The following is a 21742-nucleotide window of genomic DNA, read 5'->3' as shown; positions in this document are numbered from 1 at the left end:
CCCAGGTTGGTTTGCATTCACTTTTATGAATAAAGATGTGCTGGGCACTGTTGCAAGTCTTTGTGTTGCAAGTCTTTGTATGTCCTGTGGTCTAAGCTTTCTTAGGTAAATGTCTCAGTAGTGGGAAATGTCTCAGACTAGTCTTTTTTTTTTTTTTTTTTTTTCTTTCTTTCTTTGAGGCGGAGGGATCAAGACAGGGTTTCTCTCTATAGCCTTAGATGTCCTGGAACTCCCTCTGTAGACCATGCTGGGCTCAAACTTAAATCTCAGAGATCTGCCTGCCTTTAATCTGAGTGCTCAGATTAAAGGCATGTGGCCACCACTGCCATGTACCAAACCCCTTGTCTGAGCTAGTTGTCTGAAGAAACCATTACCCAAGCAGCTCTCAGCCATAGGAGACTTCCTGGTTTGCTAGGTATGTCTGGAGACTAAGTTATGCAAAGGTTCTGTGAATCCTTTGGCAGAGCAATCCCATGAGCCTCAGATAACAATCATTGATTATTTATTTACAAAACGCTACTTCACTCCAGAATTCATGCCAGATACAATGGCTCTGCTAAAATTCTGCTATACGACATAGTGAGACCTTGTCTTGAAAAAAAAAAAGGAACACAGACGATGGGATGTGGCCTGCATTTGTGGGTTCTTTCTTCCACCCTTTCAACACCCTAACACTAGATAGGAGAGAAAAAAAAAAAAGACAGAGAAAAGGGGATGATAGTATCGTTAGACTACTTCCTGCTGATTAGCGGTACTGAGCTCCTTGGGGGCAAGTTTGATCTTCGAAGCCAGGATATCTAATTTCTTCTTTGCATGTGACTCCTTAACAAACCGGCACCCACAATCCCCCTCTCGCGGGCCCTAGCATTTATATACCCTCTGAAAAGTCCCCAGAATTACGTATGCCACACAGTCGCAGAAAACGTAAGCAGCTGGCAAAATCAGCCCTCTGCTGGAGCAACAGTCGGCGAATTCGAAGCAGGCCCATATCCCCACAGCCGGATTGAAAAGAAAACGTATTCTCAGAGTATTCCTGTGTCCTTAAAATAAAATAAATTCCCAAATTCTCCCTACAGTGGAGCTGGTTGGTACACTCGGCCTCAGGGCGGCCGAGGAGGGGGGACGACCAGCTGTAGGCAAGCCTACTCCCTGCGTGCAGGATGGGCAAGGGGGAGAAGAGAGAATTCTACACTGCGAAGCTAGGCTGTGGAGGACGCGGCCGGTGATCTCTGCAGACCTTCGCCCACTGGGCAGCCCACAGGCAAACTGCTGCACTTCAAGGCAGGACTCCGAGCGGCGCACCTCGACCTCACACGGGTGCGACTCAAGTCGGCCTTACGTCATTGCCCGGCGCCGCCTCGGTGAGATACGGAAACCCAGAGGCCTCCTCACGGAGGCTCGTTCCGGTTGTCGCGCCTCGGCTGGAAGCCTCCAGAAGGTGCGGCCGTCCGCAACCGCAATCGTCAGTCGCTCGAGGCCCCGCCCCGCGCCAACGGGCGCCGCCATGTTGGGGGTCCTCGCTGGGGACACGTAGGCGTCCGCGTAAGATGCCGGCCGGTGCGCGCTGCTGTCCTCAAGATGGCGTCCATGCGGGAGAGCGACACGGGCCTGTGGCTGCACAACAAGCTGGGTGCCACGGACGAGCTGTGGGCGCCGCCCAGCATCGCGTCCCTGCTCACCGCTGCGGTCATCGACAACATCCGCCTGTGCTTCCACCGCCTCTCGTCGGCCGTGAAGCTCAAGCTGCTGCTCGGAACCCTGCATCTTCCGCGCCGCACTGTGGACGAGGTGAGGGCGCGGGCCGGCTTCTCTCAGGCCGGAGTGCCGCTCCTGCCTCCCGCCAGCATCTGCGCCGTACCCTGGCCTTCTCCCGCTGGCCGCGAGCATCTCCGGGTCGGCGCCGCCGGCCCTCCCCACGTAGCCCCGACGCCTTAATTCCTCCATCCTCGGGGCCGCTGTCTGCGGTCGTGGGTCGGGAGCCCAGGGCCGGAATAGCCCTCAGCCAGGCTGGCCCGGCCCGGAGGACTGGACTCTACAGCTCCGAAGCTACTCTTGGTTTGGGGCTTTTAGCGCAACTTTCCTAGTGACAGTTGTTTTTGCCTTACCAAGTTCAGTCTGCTTAGCTTCATCTCTATTCTGTCGATTCTTTTCAGTTCATTCTTTATTCACATTGCAGCTTTCTGTCCAACATGTACGATGCTTTGCAAATACATACACAAATAATACATGTACAGAGTATCACTGTGCAGCCCAGTTTCACCTCCAGCCTCTTATCTCTGGAGGGCTGGGATTCCACGTCTGGGCCACCACATCTGATGGCAAAAACACCGAAGTACCTTAGTTTTTAAACATTCCCAGTTATTACTGTATTTTTATATCATTAGGGTAGTTTTTGCCCAATACCGTTTACACAAAACTGCGTATTTATTCACTTTAACAAATACTAATAGCTAATTATTGACCCACACCTGTTATCTCCACACAAGAGAACAAGGCTGGATCCTCCAAAGCACCTCCTTTCTTCTCTCTCTTCCCGGCTGGAGAAATTATTTGTCCCCCCCCTGCCCCCACGGCTATCAATTGTATGTGCATTCCTAGGAGGAATATTTGGCTTTTTGCCTCGTTTGAACTTAATGTGACAACATGTTACCGTATTACATTTATTCTCGGTGTGGTGTGGGCGTGTCTTCTGTTGGGCAGATTCATCCAAGTTGTTGCAGAGTTTGGTTTTTCCCTGCCTTACGGTGTTCATTCTCCAAGCACACAGCACATGAATGATTAGGTTGTGGCCAATTTTTTGTTGTTGTTGTTGTTTTCATTTTTTTCTTTCTCTGTTTTGTTGTGTTTTTTTCCTGTTCCATGTTTGTGTGTTGTGTTGTGACTCATACCAACATTATATGTTCAGGTGAATTTAAGAAGTAGAATTGGAGGTAACAAGATTATGCCAGGTGGCTTTTCAAAGTGGTTTTGTCAAATTGCACTTTTAAAATTACAAATTACTTGACCTACTAAAACATGTAGGTCAAGTAAATGTGTGGATATTACTAAGATTGTTTGTTGAACTTTAACTTATGTCATTTGCATATTTGGCTGTTTTTTGTCGGTTGTCCAGTTTTCCCCCAATTGGTGTTTGTTTGTTTGTTTGTTTCTTTCTTTCTTGTTTTGGAGGAATATTCTTTTTTAATACATGCTGGCTATTATCCTAGTTTACTGACGTGTCACAGCTGTTTCCAAGTATGGCTTAGTGTGATGGGAATTTTGGTTTCCTTGTATGTTATGTAAATATGCTTTTGTTTTAATCCCAGGTGTGGGATTTTAGTTGGGCTATAGTTTGTTCACAGCTGTTAATTGTCATGTGCCAGGCGTGACCTTTGCCAGCTGGTAACGGCCTTCCACATGCCCCACAGCGAAGGGTGTGGTTTAGGACTCTGAGAATATAAATATGAGGCCGAGAAAGGGGGTGGGGGTGTCAGTGACGTTGTCGTTCCGTGTTAGAGTGTGTCATGGAGCAGTTTGCAGAGACCAGAGATGGTGTGCCGGTTTGGCACAGACAGACGGAGAGAACCGCTTCAGGGGGGCAGTGTGAAGGAGCCTGCTGGCTGTGTCTGCAGTTGATGGAGATGGGTAAAGGGCCCTAAAAGAAGCCTGGACCCTAAATTGCCAGGAGACTTAAAGGGGTCTGGGCCCCCCCCCCCCCACTAACCATTTTTCTTAAGGTCGTGGGGTGGTGGAAGAGAGGTAGAGGCCTGGACAACCCGAATAAAGTAAGTTTTATAAAAAGACCGCTACTGTCGGCTTTCTGCTGCAGCTAGGCTTTCTGAATGAAGCGCCTGGTTCTGAGCCAGATGGTGTTTGGCCTCTCCTTCCCTGTGGTAGGTGCCTGATTGGCCTTGTTCAGTCCTTGAGGCCAGTCACCTGTGGTATCTTAGCCTTGTGCTTTACCGCACTTACCTCAGTCTCCCATTGGCTGGGGTTGGTGTTTCGAGAAGCTGAGTTCAGTTTTACCTATGGCTGTGTGAGCGCCCAGCACCACCTGCAGATGACTGTCTTTTTCTGCCCTGTTGCTTCTGCTTCTGTTTGTTTTTTTAAAGTCATTTGTGTGTCATGCTAATAACTAGCCAAACTACTTACTGTCGCTTTATTGTTAGTGTGTTTTGATGTGTGACATACAGGGCAAACAACCCTCTACCTAATCTTCAGAAAGTGGCTTTAGCTTTTGTTGGCCCCGGACACTTAATATCTGTCAGTCTGTCTCTTAGTGTGTGTATATCTCTTTTGCTTTTACATGTTCATTCATGAGTGCACATGTGTGTGGAAGTCAGAGGTCCAGCTTGGGTATCTCAAGATACCCAAGCAACTGATACCTCAGTTGCTCTGCATCTATTTTTTGAGACAGTTTCTCACTGAATCTGGAACTAATGCCTTTGGCTAGCCTGGCCAGCCAGCATACCACTGGGCTTCTCCTGTCTTCACCTCTGTAGTGCTGGGCTATAGGTATGCATCCACTGAGCAAGGCTTTTTATGTGGGTGTGGGGATCTGAACTCTGGTCCTCAGGCTTGGTTTGGACTGAGCCACGTTGTCAACTCATGGTGTAAATAAAATTGTATTAATAGTATAGTCTTGTAGTCTAGACATTTGGACAGTTATTTAGAACCATTATTGTAGTAAATATAAAAAAGGTATTGGGCTATCTAATGTTTATTATTATCCCTATCATATCATACCTGCTATCACAAATAATAAGACACACACCTGTTTGATTTATAATTGCCTTATTTACCTTGGGCTGGGCAGATATTTTATTTAGAGTCTCAGTATCCTCACCATCCATCTCCCAACCCCATCCAATGCCACACTCCTTAACCATCCTATCTTATGAATATTTGCTTTTATTCTTCATCTGGGACTTTTCACACCATTGTTGAAGTCCTTTCTCTCGTTTTTTTCTCCATGCTAACCCATCATAGTGTCTGCCTTCCTCTCTTCCAGTGTCTTGTTCCTGTGATTCTCTCTGAAGCCTGGGAACCTTAGCCACACCTATCCCATTCTGCCCTGCCCAGGGATAGGCCATTTAATGAACCAATCAGGTATAATGTTGTAGGCAGGTTTATACAACAAGGATGGGTGTAACCAGATCTTTAGTCCCGGTCATTAGCATTAGACCAACCTCCAACACATTGTTAAGTTCTGTGATTCTCTTGTGTCTGTATAGTTCATATTTTTGTTTGCTAATGGGATATAGAAATACTTTAGGCTTTAGGTAAGGAGTGAATAGCACCTGGGCTGAGAACAGGCTGTCCTCTGTGAAATCAGGGTTTATTGGTTCTTTTCTTACCTTACTGTAGTCGGCTATCTGCTTGTACTGTTGCTCCTCCCCACTGTAACAGACTGGATTTGCCTGTTCTTCCTTATTAACTGTTGCTTTGTGTTTTGGGGGGGGGTCCCTGTTAATAGGAACTTTGTAGTTGTTACAGTTACCTTGTAACTGAACAGCAGGTGTTTTGCTGTTTGCTAACATTTTGTCCTTAGGTCTTTTATTTTTTTAAGAATTTATACAGCAGATTGTTTCACGTTATTATTTTCATTTTTATTTTTCGAGACAGGGTTTCTTCGTCTAGCTCTGGCTGTCCTATATTCACGCTGTAGACCAGGCTGGCCTTGAACTCACAGAGATCCACCTGCCTCTGTTTCTCCGAGTGCTGGTATCATAAGTGCATGCCACCACCACCCCATATTATTTTTATTTTCAAGACAGGGTTACTCTGTGTAGCCCTGGCTGACCTGAAACTCACTCTGTAGACCAGGCTGGCCTAGAACTCAGAGATCACCTGCCTCTGCCTCCTGAGTGCTTCATTAAAGCCATGTGCCACCGCACCTGGCTATGTTTATTTTTAATAATGGTCTCACTCTGCAGCCCTGACTAACCCGGAACTCACAGCAGTTCATCTGCCTCTGCCTCCCGAGTGCTGGAATTAAAGGCGTGACCCACCATGTCTGGCCTTTGTGCTAGTTTTTATGTGACAGCAATACTGGTGTGATCACCCTTCTTCCTAGTGAAAGTGTTGGAGTGGGTTGAATGAGGATGTCCCCATAGGCTCTGGCATTTGAATACTCGGCTCCCAGTTAGTAGAACTGTTTTGGGAAGCTTAAGGGGGTGTGGCCTTCCTAGAGGAAGTGAGTTGGGAGTGAGCTTTGAGATTTTATTTAAAAACTATGACTATTTCAAGTTGTTCTTTGTGTCATGACTGTGGTTTAAGATATGAACCCTCTCTGGGCAGTAGTGACACACACCCTTAATCCCAGCACTCAAGAGGCAGATGCATGTGCCTCTCTGGTCTACAGAGTGACTTCCAGGACAGTCAGTGCCACACAGAGAAACCCTGTTTTGAAAAACCCGAAGCGGTGTGTGTGTGTGTGTATGTGTGTGTGTGTGTATGTGTGTATGTGTATGTGTTTGTACCACCCATGTGTTTGCTTGCTACCACACCTCCCTGCCATGGTGGACATTTATAGTGGAATCCTAAGTCTAAGAACACTGTTTTGCTATAAATTGCCTTGCTCATGTTGATGTATCACAGCAATAGAAAAGTACCTAAAACAGCGTTGTCTTAGTTTGTGTTCTTACTGTGATAAACTACCATAACAAGCACTTAGGAAGTGAAGTATTTCAGCTTAACTTTATAAAGTCTTTCATGGAGGGAAGTCAGGGCAGGAACTCAAAGCAGGAGCCTAGAGGTGAGAACTGAAACAAAGGCCGGGAGGAGTACTGATTACTGGCTTGCTCACCCTGCTTTCTTATAAACCAGGATCGCCTGCTTGGGATGGCACGACCTACAGCTGGCTGAGCCCTCCCACATCAATCATAAATCAAGAAAATAAGTCTGGTGTGGTGGTACGTTCCTTTAATCTTAGCACTCAAGAGGCAGAAGTAGGCAAATTTCTGAGTTCCAGGCCATCCAGAGTTATATGAGACTCTGTCTCATCAAAAAATGAAGAGGAGGAGGATGAAGAAGAAGTAGTCCCCCCAAACTTGCCTGTAGGTCAGTCTTATGGGGACATTTTCTCAGTTGAGGGTCTCTCTTTCCAGGTGACTCCAGTTTCTGTCGAGTTGACAAAAACTAAACAGCACAGTTGACCCCTTCTCATCTTAATACACAAACACATGACTGTTAAAACGTAACCTTTCCCTTTTTTTTTTGTCTCGCAAATAATGTTAATATTAATGTCAAAATATAAAATACACTTAATGTTTTTAGACCCATGGCCTTTTGTTTTGTTTTTCAAGACATAGTTTTTCTGTATGGCCCTGGCTGTTCTGGAACTCTCTCTGTAGTTTCAACTCACAGAGATCTACCTGCCTTTGCCTCCTGAGTGCTGGGCTTAAAGGCATGCACCACCACCAGCCTGGTTTAGCCACATAATTTATTTTTAAAGCTTTTTTTTTTTTTTTTTTAGTATTTGCTTCACGTATGTACATGAAACACATCACTTTAAAAATCCAAGCTCCCTGTAAATCCAGTGTTGCAAAGTATAAAGGGGCTTACTCTTGACCCTCTGGGCTCCCAAGGGCTTGGGCAGCTCTGCCTCCCTTCCTCTCCGTCCACAGGGCATGCAGCTTGTTTTGTAAGCTCATAGCTCATACTAGCGCTACTCAATTTCTGCTGCTCTTGGTGGTTGTTCCTGTGGTACTGGCATCTACAATAAGTTGGCTTCTCCATAGGCTGGCCTTTACCAGTGGCCTCTTGAACTCTATTCAGGGACTTTGGCACTACCACATGGTGCCATACCTCACCTGTTCCCCATGACTCCTTCAGTCCTGCAACTCTCATGCCATGAAAGCCAGCAACACCTGGGAGACTTGTACTTTACCATATTCAGCTGCCAGCTTAAGATGCAGCCTTTTCTCCGCTCTACCACGGCTCTGTGTGCTGACCTGAAGGAAACATTTCCCAAAAGGTTTTGCCTTAATGACGCTATTAATTGATGGTGTTTCTTGCTAACCATAGCTGATTCTTCAGCTCCAGAGACCACAGATTCTCAATTGTCAATCGATAGTCTTTGCTTCTCTTTAAAAGTTCACATGCCAGGCCTCTATGATCTGCAGCGCTTTAAACATTCCTAGTCCTATCTTCCAAGCTCTCCTAACAGCCCACTAAGCTCTAAGCACTCAATGGCTTTTCCACCCTAAAGTTCAATGGGTCTTTTCGGGCCCTATACCAGTCTCCATCACCTGCAGACACAGCTAGCAGTCTCCACATGGCACCCTGAAGCCTTTCTCTCTGTATGTCTGCTCCAAACTGCCACACACCAGCACTGAACACCACACAGAACACCACCTCTTCTCTTTCTCTGCCCTCATATCTATACTCTGAGTCCTAGACCATGGCCTTCTCCGTGCCTCTCACTTTTACTCTGCTGAGATACATTCTCAGATGAAGGGAGTTGCCCATACATAGGATTCACTCTACCATTGATCTCAATATATCCCTAGCCCCATGGCTTGTACTTTTAAATTCTTTCGTATTGCGTTTTTAAATTTTACTTTGTATGTGGTCATATATCTGTATATGGGAGTGTACATGTAGAGATCAGAGGACACTTGTGAAAGTTGGTTCTCTTTGTAACATGTGGGTCCCAGGGATTGAACTCGGCTCTTTAGGTTTTGTAGCAAGCCCTTTTATCACTGAGCCATCTCACCAGCCCCTTAAACTTTTTTGTTAAGATTAGATAGAAACCTGGTGTGAAAGGATATGGCTATGATTCCAATACTTAGGAGGCTGCTCCAGGAAGATCCAGGCCAGCCGGGGTTATAGATTATAAGACCTGGTCCAAAAAAGGGGGAGGGAGGGATCTAGACAGATGGTTCAACGGTATAAGATACTTTCTGCTTTTGCAGAGAGCCTGGGTTCATTTACCAGTACCTGTGTGACAGCTCACAACTATCTGTAATTCCAGTCCCAGGAAATCTGATGCCTTCTTAGGGCGTCTGTGGCCTCTGCATGCACTCATGCACATAAAGAAAACACAATCTCAGTAAATGGTAAGGAGCAAGGAGAAAGACATTAGGTGTGCTTTCTTATCTCTTGGCATCTTGGGTAAGTGTCTGATTCTGATCTGCCCTCTCAGGTTCTGTTCTGTTGGGAATCTGAATCCAGGGCCATATTATATGTCACCCTGTCTTAGTTAGGTTTACTATTGCTGTGATGAAACACCATGACCAAATAGCAAGTTGGGGAGGAGAGGGTTTATTGGGCCTACATGTATACATTGTAGTCCATCACTGAAGGAAGCCAGGACAAGAACTCAAACAGGACAGGAACCTGGAAGCAGGAGCTGATGCCGAAGCCATGGAAGGGTGCTGCTTACTGTCTTGCTTCCCTTGACTACTTTCTTAGAGGACTCAGGACCCCAGGGATGGCATCACTCACAATTGTCTGGGCTTTCCCCCATCAATCACTAGTTAAGAAAATGCCTTTTACCTGGATCTTACGGCGACATTTTTCTCAATTGAGGTTCTCTCAGATAACTCTCGTGTTGTCAACTAGCCAACACACACCCTATCCCCTTCTGGATTTGTGGAATGTGTGCACATGGCCTTGACTGCAGCTGGATGCAAGATAGGAAGCTTGTCTGCCATGTACCTTTGGAGGTAGTGCTGACAGAGGGTAAGGGGCTTGGTTTTCACCTGTTCTGTTAGTGCCTGTGGTAAGCACAGTGAGAGTATGACCCAAGAGAGTTTTTTGTTTATGGTTTTAACTCAGTGTGTAAGTGACTGTGTTAACTTGGGCTGCCATTACATTACAGCTATCCCTCAGTAACTCTAGGGCATCACTTCTGAGCCCAGGATACTCAGGTACCTGCTGTATAATGGCATAATCGTGTGTTTAGATCATCTTTACAGCATTCATGATCTCTAGTATAACTAACTGTGCAGCATTTTCTGTGGAGTGGTGTCAAGAAAAGAGCATACACACATTTAGTGAGCACCCTTTTTTACTGTTTTTCCAATTGAATCCACAGGTGTGGGATGAATGGGTTTGGAGGTCTGACAGCATCTTATACTGAGTGGTTTGAACCCATGTTTTGTTGCTTCTAGAAGCGGAGTTCCTGAGCTCCCAGGGGCAGCCATCCCCTAAATCTCCGCAGGAGTCTCTCTTCCCAGCTTGTAGGCTATTGCCATTTTTCCAAGCCCTCTTGAGGTGACATGGTAGATGGGGCACCCTGTCAGACCTCCAGAGCCCTAACTCAAATCCTGTTGTCTCCCAAAGGCCCTCTCTGAGAATGTATGGCCTGGGGCTTTACTGTTGTTCCAATGTCTCTGTCTTCCCTGGGTTGGTATATTGAATTCCCAACCTGTTCAGTAACATACTGAGAGCTTAAGCAGCAGAATGGGATTATGCCCCTCTAGGACGATGGGATGTGTCAGAAATCCACCCTTAGTAGACACATCTGCTACCACCTTGCTTTCCACTTCTGAACCGCTAGGCCTGTGCAGTATGTATTTGTTCCAAAGATCTCACTGTGTAACCCTGGCTGGTCTGAAACTCAAAAAGATCTGCTTGCATGGCATGTGCTTTTATGTGTAAAATTAAAAATAGGGGCTTTTCTAATAATCCACCCTTGCTCCCAAATTTATTTCCAGATTTGTGTTCTGCCTGTGTGTGTGCCTGCACGCCAGAAGAGGGCACCAGATCTCATTATAGATGGTCATGAGCCACCATGTAGTTGCAAGAATTCAACTCTGGACCTCTAAAGAGCAACCAGAGCTCTTAACCTGAGATAGCTCTTCATTCTTTAAGCACTGTAGCTGGGCAGGTTTTTAATTAGCTCAGTCTGACGTTTTGAATCTTATATTTTGTTATAACTGTCCAACCAGAGTGCCTTATGCAAGCATAGGAACAATCTGGAAAACTGTGGGAGATCCTGGGTAATGGGCCATCACAGCCTAACAAAGGTTATGGCAGATCAGGGAAGCCGATGGCCTTGTACTCAGGCAGGATAGATGGAGGAAGCAAAGGCCATGTAGAGCTGTGGGCCCTGAGGGTTATCACAGTGGTTCCTGCCACAGGCCACCCAGAGCAAGAATGTGAAAATGGGTAGGTTCATCACAGGGGACATTTTAAGCTGTTCCAGGAGGGCAAATGAGGCTGGTAGCATGTAGTCAGTATCTTCTGTCTTGGCAGATGAAGTGCGCTTTGATGGATATCATCCAGCTGGCCACCCTGGACTCAGATCCCTGGGTCCTCATGGTTGCTGACATTCTGAAGTCCTTTCCTGACACGGGCTCATTGAATCTGGACCTCGAGGAACAGAACCCCAATGTTCAGGACATCTTAGGAGAACTTAGAGAAAAAGGTTAGTAGCCTGGCTTTATTTTGCAGTAAGAGGAAGGGGCTATGTTCTGGGTTATTAGTATCACACTGTTGTTCCAAGTGTGCTGTGGCTCCTTGACACTGGCTGTCTTTCCCCTCATGCCTCAGTCTGACTCACCACAGCTCAGTCCTACTGCAAGTTCTATGTCTGAAATTATGACTCATCCGTGATTTCCTTGGCCATAAGCTCCACAAGAGTGAAAACCCTGTAGGTTGTGTCTCCAAAGCTTAAAACATTCTTTGTCCTAAAGTAGATACTCATAAAAAAATACCAGCAAATAAACTGCTAGGCTATGAAGTGAAAACTAGAAAACAATTCATGTGGTTTTAGAGAAGTGATAGTCGGATTGTCTGTGCCGCTGATGCTCCACCTCTTTGGAGAATCGAAACCTTTGCCTTGAACTCTTTCAGAAAGGTGGAATTGGGTAAATGTCCATATTGAATGGTGGGGCATCTTTTGGGGATGTGCCCAGGAGTGGTATAGCTGGATCTTGAGGTAGCACTATTTCTAATTTCCTGAGAAAGCACCAGATTGATTTCCAAAGTGGTTGTTCAAAGTTACATTCCTACCAGCGATGGAGAAGGGTTCCCCCTTCTCCACAACCTCTCCAGCATACATTATCTCTTGAGTTTTTGATATTCGCCATTCTGATGGGTGTGAGGTGGAATCTCAGGGTCGTTTTGATTTGCACCCTAGTAAGGGGGGAAGGGGCTGTCTCTGACATGAATTCAGTGGCTGGCTCTTTGATCACCGCCCCCTGGGGTGGTGCAGCCTTGCCAGGTCACAGAGGAAGATGATTCAGCCAGCCCTGATGAGACCTGATTGGCTCGGGACAAATAGGAAGCGGGGGGGGGGGGGGGGGGCCCCCCCCCGGCTGGGGAGGAGGGAAGGGGCAGGGGGGGGAAGGGCATAGGGAAAAGGAGTAGGTGGAACTGGGAGGAGATGAGGGAGGGGGCTACAGCGGGATTCAAAGTGAATAATTTGTAATAAATAAGTATTTAAAAAAGAAAGAAAAGTGAAGTTGGAGGCTCAAAGTCACACACACCAACAGGGCTGCTCGAGAGGCTTGAGGATGTTTTAGGGTTTTGTTGATTCTAGTTGCAGACTGGAACATTGGCCTGCACAGGTCACACGCCCCTGTTGGGGGCTGGTTCTCCTGGGAACGGGAAGATGAGGCAGTTCATTTCTCATGAGTCTGCTTCTCTCAGTTGTGTAACTGATTGGAGCACTCCTTGGCATTTGTTTAGGCTTCAGCCTCTTAGTGACCACATTGAGTCAGGAAGCATGTGTTGGTGGCTTTGTAAGAATGCAACTGAGCAGTGTCAGGAGAGACCACTAGGGCTCTAGTCACAGGAGAGGGCTGTGGTCGCTACATACTTGTTCCTCTTGCTGTTGAGGCCACCTTGGAGTGAAGGTGCACGAGGCTGCTCTATGCTGCTGTATGCTGCATGCCTGTGGTTCCTGGACCTCCACAGTTCAGTGGCTTGCAGCTGACATAACTGAGGAATCCTGTCTTCTCTTCTAGGTATTTCTTGTTTTTAAAAAGCTCCTGGAGAATATGGTGAGCCTTCTTCTAGGGTGGCAGGCCTATTCTTTGGTCCTGATACACCTGGATGGTCTTGGGTTCTAGGAATGGAGCAACTGGAATAATGGGGACCACAGGGGGTTGAAACCAAAGCAAGAAGCTGCTATGGTGGTAAATAATGAAAGCCTCCAGGGAGCCTTCTACATGTGAGCTGTGGGGGCAACAGCCTAAGATCTCTGGTATAAGAGCTCTAACTTCCTATGCCTATCTAACTTCCTCTGGCTCTCCACAGTAAGCGAGTGCGAGGCATCTGCCATGCTACCACTGGAGTGCCAGTACCTGAACAAGAATGCCCTGACAACCCTTGCTGGGCCCCTCACCCCGCCAGTGAAACATTTTCAGCTGAAGCGGAAACCCAAGAGCGCCACTTTGCGGGCAGAACTGCTACAGAAGTGTGAGTGCCTGAGTTAGGACAACCCTGCACTTTCTCTGGTGTTTTCACATATTTTACTTTACAAGAGCCTAGATTATCTTCTCAAAAAGAGATCAGAGGTTTCCATGTTAGCCACTGCTGTTTAGAAACATGTATTAGAGACCTCAGGGTTTGCAGATATGGTGCCTGTGATCTCACGAAATAGAATCAATGCCGGTCAGGACAGGGTGTGGTTCCCTCACGGCGGCCCATTGGTGTAAGGCTGCTGCTTGTATCCTGACCTGGGGCTTGAGTCACATCTGGTCTCTCTCATAGATGTAGGATGGTTTCATTAAGTGCTTTCCCAAATCATGTCTTAGGAAAATTTATGTGGAAGGCGCTTGCTTGCTGGAGAAAGGGCACAGAGGTGTCCTCCAGCCAGATAACATAAAACATAGGTTTTAAGCCAGGTGCACTGTGCGCCTGGGTCACACCTCCTTGAGATAGAGAAAAATCATGTGAATACACACTGCTTAAGACCAGTGTAGGGTGCAGTGGCGCACGCCTGTAATCCTAGCAGTCAGGAGGCAGAGGCAGGGGGATCTCTATGAGTTCCAGGCCAGCCTGGTCTCCAAAGTGAGTCCAGGACAGCCAAGGTTACACAGAGAAACCACAGCAAACAACAACAACAAAATTTTTTTTGAAAAAGCCAAAATGAAAAGAGAGAGAGACCAGCCTAGGCAACATATATCTCATTTTGGCGAAATAATACAAAAACCCAACAAATGAAAAAAATTAAAAATAAAAAACATGGGTGTCCATAAACTGTTATTTTGGCAATTAACATTAGTAATAATTATATTTATTAGCAACAAATAACGAATTATGAAGAGCTCTGTTTTTGTTTTGTTTAGTTTGTTTTTGCATTGTTTTGGAAAAGAGTTTCACTGTGTAGCATAGGCTAGCAAGGCTTTTCCCTCCTCCTGCCTCAGCCTCCTGAGTGCTGGGCTTACAGGCCAGCACATGCCCTGTTTATAGGAACCTAAGGAAGACATCAAGACACGTCAGTGATCTGGGCTCTCTACTGTCTGGTAGCTCTGTGGAGCCCAGGCCTCCCCAGCTGCCCTGGAAGGCCTCTGCTCAGTCCCTCCACCCCGCTGTCAGGAACTCGGTGGTCCTGCTGATGCACTGGGGCTACCTGTCCTCCAGCTTTGCTAAGCCACTTGAGGACAGTCTCGTTTCTTTCTCATATTTGTGTATAACTGTGAGGGGCATCTTAGGCTGAGCCTGGCTGTAAAGACAGCTGTGGAGACCTGTAAGATTCTAGCCCCTCTGGCTCCTGGGTCCCTGGGATGCGACAGGTGGCTCTGATGACTCTGGAGCCACTTACGTGTTAATTTCCTGACACAGAAAGCCTTTGCCTTATTTAAGCTTATGTTTAGCTACTCAGTGAACAGGGGAAGGCTTATTCAGACAAAGTGACCTTACAACAGATGGTGGGTTTCATTGTTTGATATTCAATTTATTACATCAGTCATTTCCCTTTCTTTAACATTCAGCTCTTTAATATAGTTCTTACTTGCTCTGCTGAGAGCAGAACCTACCTCACTGCTGTCTTGAATGTCTCATCACTACCCTTGGTGGTATTTTCTTGGCTTAGATCATCACTTTAGAAAGCTAATGCACACAATTTAGAGGGAAATTTAATATTTTCTCTTACGGGACACAAGAAGAGGAAAACTTTCTGTAATACTAGCCTTGATGTTAATTCTTCCATGCCACAGAGTCACAGGGGAATGGAGCAGAGTTGGGCAGGGGTCAGAGAATCCATGGGTGACGACAAGGCAGACAAATCAGGGGCCATCCCAGGGGAAAGACTTAGCCATGTGTTGGTTTCAGGTTTTCTGTCCATTTAGGTGCTGCCTTCGGGATGCTGCCTTCTATCCCAAGACAAGCTTTGGTTACCAGAGCACAGGGAAGGCCAGTGCAGTGCTATTCCTTTTGGAGGAGATGTAGTGGGGATTTAGATGGTCTTTAACTGTTGCCCAAACAGTGTTCTCAGAAGCACCTAGCAGCAGGCACCCAGAAGCCATGCAGTAAGCACTGGGCCACCCTCCCCCTTTCTTGCCAGGAAAACCAAAGCCCCACATGCTGTAGCTCATTTTCATTTCTCATGTTGCCATTCTGTTCCATCTTGCTGCCCTGGGGACAGTGATTAAAATCAAGGAAAAATCAAATTTCTCAGAAGCTCTAACAATCACAAAGTAGAAAAAAAAAAAATTCTGCTTAATTCTTAGCATAATGGTAAATTATACAGGCAACGATTTATAAAAACAAAATCAAGAACCAGGAAAGAATACTTCTTTTTTTTTTTTTTTTTTTAAGGAATTCTCTATAAAGTTGAGTGATTTCTGGCTGCACCCTTGCTGGGTTATACGAAGAAGTTACCTTGGATATATTTATGAGTCACTTTTGTTGAGTCACTTATGGACTGAGAGGGCCTATAAGTGACCTTTGACCCTGTGGCTTTTTTCTCATAGCCACTGAAACAGCCCAGCAGCTGAAGAGAAGTGCTGGGGTACCATTCCATGCCAAGGGCCGGGGGCTGCTCCGCAAGATGGACACTACAAGTAAGACTACATGTGCTCTCAAGCCAGTGTTGTTACTTGCCAGGCAGGATGGTTTGGCTTGAAAGGTGACTTCTCCTCACCAGAATGATCACTCGGACATTAGTCGTGAGGGTGAGGCCCTCTGGCTTTGTAGTGAGTATATATGTCTGAGGATAAGCAAGGCCATGAGCAGACTTGCCTGGGAAAAGGCAGGAGGCCATATGTGGTGAGCCAAACCAACAGAGCAGTTGGTTGTGGAGGAGATGACCGCTGAACCCCTTTCACCTGTAGCCACCCTCTTGGGTGTAACAGTTGTGGCAGGTGGCTAGGCTGAGCGCCCAGGGCAAGTTTCCAAGCTGGAGGATCACACAGCAGTTTGGCCCTTCCTGTGTGTGCCAATATAAATTTGCATTTAGCATTGTATTACACACAAGAAGACAGGGCTCCACTAGAACCATGTCCAGGGCCCAGTGGGCAGGACAACTGTAAAATAAGGGGAAATCTGGCATCTTGGCATAGCAAGTTCCTGTAACCCCAAAGCTGGCACAAAGCGAGTGGAGAGTCTTGGTTTGGCTGACCGTTCTGCCATTATTACTTCAGGGCATTGTTCTTTCCTTGGTGTGGTCTGCTGCTGTAGCGTAGGCTCCCCCTTGCTTTCGTTGCCTCTGAGCACAGACACTAACCAAACTTGTTTGAGAAGGAATAGGCTAGCCATCACTGTACCCTACCTCTGACCCAGCATATGACATAGGCATCCTGAGGGGTGACAAATGTATATAGGTACATAATGGCACAGAACTCAGGTATTTTCCTGGGACACAAGGACGAGGTGCAGTAGGGACAGTTCCTTCAATGGGTGCCCCTCCTGTGGAAAGTTAGTGTTCTGAGAGACTTGATATTATAAGGTCACACAGCTGAAAATACTTGCCTTTGTTCTTAGCAAAAATGTCAGTTTGGGGTGTCGTCGCTCTTCTGGGCAGAGTTTGATACCTGGATAGTTCTTGTCCTACAAGGTCTGGAGGGCTCAGGAGGGCTCAGGTGTCCTCTTCCCTTACTCCAGCCTTTGTAGAAAGGATATGAGTCTTACACCTCCACATTGTTAAGCCTGGGTCTTCCCAACAGACTTTCAGGGATAGCATTAGGCTTGTAGGGTCTGAATGGGTGTCCCTTCACCATAGTAATACTGGGAAAGACAGCCTCAGTGGGCTTTTTGTTTTTTGAATTATTTTATTATTTATGTATTTGGGTGTTTGTCTGTGTATGTGCTCCTGGAGGGCAGAAGAGGGTACCAGATTCCCTGGAACTGGAGCTTATGTATAGTAGATGCTAGGAATTGAATCTGGGTCCTCTGAAAGAACAGCCAGTGTGCTTAACCACTGAGCCATTGCTCCAGCCCCCTGAGTTCTTTTTAGCACAGGATGAAATGTGCAAAGTACAAAATATGGTAGGAGACTAATTTTTCTGTAGGGCTTCCCTAAGGCAGCGGTGGCCTTGCTCAGCCCTGTGCTCAAAAGGCTGCTGGGGCTCCCAGGGGCATTATCACTGACATCAGTGTCTTTTTTTGTAGCACCTCTCAAAGGCATCCCGAAGCAAGCCCCCTTCAGAAGTCCTACCACACCCAGCGTCTTCAGCCCCTCTGGGAATCGAACGCCAATACCACCTTCAAGGACACCACTGCAGAAAGAAAGGGGTGTGAAGGTGGGACATCCCTTCTCATGATCTTGGCAAGGCCAAGCCTTGATTCTTTGCTCTGTAATTAAGTATGACATGTATTTATTTTGGCAGCTGCTGGATATTTCTGAGCTGAATACAGTTGGTGCTGGCCGAGAGGCAAAGAGGAGGAGAAAGACTTTAGGTGTGTATGGAGTGTCGAAGGTCTGGAGGGAGGTTGGAGGCACTGCAGCTTCGCGTGCTGTGGTTGGTTCTACCTGTGTAGTATCTAGGTCCTTTGAGGTTCCTCAGGGCTTCCCTTCTTGGTCCAGTCTGCCTGTGTGCAGACACTGAGGACCAAAACTGCTCTACTCGGCTTGATGCTCATAAAGTGAAAAAATTTAGACTTGAGCACTGCAACTGAATGATAGTCCTGTCACCTAGCTATTATGAAAAAGTTTTTTTAATATTTTTTTTATTTATTTTACATCCTTACCACAGTGATGGGACTTTTCCCAGGAGTTTTTTTTTTTTTTTTTTAAGGGGTGCGGAGTGGCTTTTTGAGACATCCTGGCCTCAAGTGCCAGGATTACAGGCTATAGTGCCTGACCCAAGGAATCATTTCTTTGCCTAGAGACCTGAGTGCACAATGCTGTTTTGCACTTAGCCTACACAGAGGACACTTGTGACTTCTGAACCGGAGCTGGGTCAGACAGCCACTAACCAGTTCTCTTCCTTTATTGGCAGACACAGAAGTGGTAGAGAAGCCCGCCAAGGAAGAGACAGTTGTTGAAAATGCTACCCCTGACTATGCTGCTGGCCTGGTATCCACACAGGTAGGGTTTTGATGTAGTGCAGCCTTGGGCATGCCAAATACCATGTAGCCGCTACCAGTCCTGACACAGCCACAACAATGTGCTCCCTCTTGTCCTGACCGATGGCCACTAAGGTGTTCTTTACAAGTGTGTGTATACATGCGTGTAGATGTGTATGCATATGTGAACATGTGTGTATATGTATGTTAGTTGTAGAGGGAGCCAGAGCTTGACTTGGCCATCAGCCTCATACTAGGATTACTGCCTGGGCTGTCTCCATGCCACTGTGTCTCATTTCTCCTCACTGTCCATTGGGTGTAGTTCCAGTTTGAGGCCTCAGTTCCCTGAAGACCAGACATTGTATGCATGTGGAAAGGGTGACTCGCCAGAGTGGCTCTTCCCTGCAGTCTGTGGAAATAGAAGTGGGTGTTCAGAGACATAGGTGCGTAGGTTGCATGTGTGGCGGCAGAGTGTGGCCCTGTTTCACGGTATGGTCTCTGAGCCCATTTTCTTTGTGGTACCCTTTGCATTGCTGAACTGCTTTCCTGGATGTCAGTTTGGGAGCATAGGGTGATGGCCATGGTTTAAGTTTGAAATCCATTGTCACTATAGCCAGGGGCACTGTCCCTGCCTGGGGAGAGCGGTACCTGCTATCTTGTTCTTTTGATGGGCGGGGGCTGATAGAGGCTGCCCAGGCTACCCCAGAGAGGTGTACTGAAAGCCCGGCCTCTGCCTGGGGGGACCATGGCTTCTGTCTTCCAGAAACTTGGCTCTCTGAACAGTGAGCCAGCACTTCCTTCCACCAGCTACCTGCCCTCTACACCCAGTGTGGTGCCTGCCTCATCCTACATCCCCAGCTCTGAGACCCCTCCAGGTGAGTGGCAGCAGTATGCTAAGCCAGGCCTCCTCTCAACCCACACAAGGGCTTGCCCTGGGGTTCCCGGCTCACTTGGACACCTGGACTGAAGCTGGCATGCTCACCTGCCTTGCTCACATGGTGCTGCCCAGCATTAAGGCCCCTGTCCCATTGTATCTTCATCCCAGGCAGCAGGGGGAGCTCCTTCCGGCCAAGAAATAAGCCAGAAGTCCTGATTTGAGTGAACAAGTGGCTGCCAAGACTTTTGGCACCTGTTCTTTGGGTGGGTGGGAAGCCGAGGATTCTCTTCCTAGATGAGGGATATGGCACAGGGATCATTCTTTCAGGGTCAGACATAAGCTTAGGTTAACCACTTGTTTAGGGGGTTGGCTCTATTGGGCTTAGCTTTGTCTATTGGTTAGTGGGTTACCAGCCTTGCTGAGGCAAAGAGCCGTAGTAGGCTTGGGGAAATTGCTTTTCAGTGCCTTGTAAACCAGCACCAGAGTTGGGGGAACTTGTCATAGGCCAGGAGCTCACCAGCCCTGAACAGTTTATCCAACGGTCTAAAAGTGCCTTGAGGACATGGGCTCTGCCTTGCTGGGTATTAAGAGCCCAGGGCTCATGTCCCTGGCTGTGAAGGGCCATCGAGGGCTTCTGGGCAGCAGTGATGGGAGCAAGGCAGAGTGAGCAGACAGGTGTGGGACAGTTGTTGTCTGGGCCTGGGAGGTGGAGCTGAGCCTGTTGCCTCTCCAGAAAATAGTGTCTGGGGCAGGCAGCCTGGGGGACCAGTCTGCGTTGAGTAGATTAGGAATGGTGACTCCCTTTTCTCGACAACTCTCCTTAATAAACCTGCTTTGCCTGCAGCCCCACCGTCCCGGGAAGCCAGCCGACCACCTGAGGAACCCAGCACCCCAAGTCCCACACTGCCAGCACAGTTTAAACAAAGGGCACCTATGTATAACAGTGGCCTGAGTCCAGCTACACCAACACCTGCAGCACCTACCTCGCCTCTGACACCTACTACTCCCCCAGCTGTCACTCTCACTGCTCAGACACCCCCAGTGGCCATGGTGGCCCCGCAGACCCAGGCTCCTGCCTCTGTTCAGCAACCTAAGAAGAACCTGTCCCTCACGGTAGGTACCCTGGCAGGGCCCATGCTCATTAGATGATAGCATAGCTTTCCTGTTTGCAGTTGGGGGTGTTGTAGGATGAGCCTAGCAGGGGTAGTAAGTGGAACCAGGTAGCCCTGGCAGCCCAGGCACCCACATCCTTTCTTCACAGAGAGAACAGATGTTTGCTGCCCAGGAGATGTTCAAAACAGCAAACAAGGTCACTCGGCCAGAGAAGGCCCTCATCCTGGGCTTCATGGCTGGTTCTCGAGGTGCGTCTGTGCTACTAGGCCTGGGAGGTGGGGTGGGGGATGGGTTTCTTGGCCCCAGGCACCTGCCCAGCAACCCCTGCTCCCCACAGAGAACCCATGCCCGGAGCAGGGAGATGTGATCCAGATCAAGCTCAGCGAGCACACAGAGGATCTGCCCAAGGCAGACGGCCAGGGCAGTACCACCATGTTAGTGGACACAGTGTTCGAGATGAACTACGCCACAGGCCAGTGGACACGCTTCAAGAAGTACAAGCCCATGACCAATGTGTCCTAAGTGCTGTCTCTGCTGCTGCTTCTCACCAGGCCAGAGGACAAATTTTGCTGGCTATGCTAAGCGACCTGAGCAGGTACTGAAGGATATGCTCCATCCAGCACCAGCCATCCACAGGCTACTGGGCCCCAGCCATTTCTCTGGGGAATTTAGGCTTATTTTTTATATTTTAATATGGGTTAGTTTTTTTTGTGTGATTAAGATACTTTTTTTGGATTCAATATTACATTTTGAATGCAAACCAAAAAAGTTACTTCATAATTTTAGTGCCTGTTAGACTTACCTTTTTTATTTCTTCTTAAAAAAAAAAAAAAGCAGTGGCTCAGAGGGCTTTCTCTGCTTGTACATGCCCTCCCTCATGAGGTTGAGGGGACCAAAGGTGACCCTGGCAGCCCAGGGTGTCAGCAGGGCTTGACCAACCTTGATGCCACTGCCTGCCAGGGATTTGTATATGTCTTTTGTACAGTTGTAAACATTTCACACCTGTCTCTGGATACCTATTTTCATTGTAAAATGATCTGAGTATTAAAGTTTAGTTTTTCTAAAGAAAACTAACAGAGCTGTGTGTCAGGCTAGCTTGACTCCCTGCTCTGGAACCAAGCCCTCCTATATAGCTGTTAGCACCTGCGGGAGGAGAGGCAGGGTTGGGAGGTAACAGAGGTAAGTGATGGGTAGTGCAACCTTGGGGATGTTCACTCTGTAGAGTGAGGCTACAGGTGTCGCAATAGCAAGGAAAGTCGAGGGCCAAAGGATGGCCCACCTCACCAGCCACAGTACCGGGAATGGGCCTAGGCCAGCCGCCCGTGAATTCACAGCACCCAGGAAGTGGAGGAGTCAAACACAGTTCCA

General features: G+C 47.5%; 1 protein-coding gene across 1 annotated transcript; it reads left to right on the top strand.

The window, feature by feature from the left end:
* Nucleotides 1-1353: 1353 nt before the first annotated feature.
* On the top strand, nucleotides 1354-21722 carry Nelfa (negative elongation factor complex member A). Its single transcript, XM_055624024.1, has 11 exons — nucleotides 1354-1788; nucleotides 11185-11356; nucleotides 13192-13353; nucleotides 15852-15941; nucleotides 17488-17618; nucleotides 17706-17775; nucleotides 18318-18406; nucleotides 19148-19259; nucleotides 20106-20374; nucleotides 20523-20622; nucleotides 20712-21722. The coding sequence occupies exons 1-11, from the start codon at nucleotides 1579-1581 to the stop codon at nucleotides 20894-20896; spliced, it is 1590 nt and encodes a 529-aa protein (XP_055479999.1). The 5' UTR covers nucleotides 1354-1578; the 3' UTR covers nucleotides 20897-21722.
* The last annotated feature ends 20 nt before the right edge of the window (nucleotides 21723-21742 follow it).

The sequence above is a fragment of the Psammomys obesus genome, unplaced genomic scaffold (assembly GCF_907164565.1).
Source record: "Psammomys obesus unplaced genomic scaffold, mPsaObe1.curated_primary_1811, whole genome shotgun sequence".
NCBI lineage: Eukaryota > Metazoa > Chordata > Mammalia > Rodentia > Muridae > Psammomys > Psammomys obesus.
The sequence above is the reverse complement of the archived record's forward strand: the minus strand, read 5'-3'. Positions and strand labels throughout refer to the sequence as shown.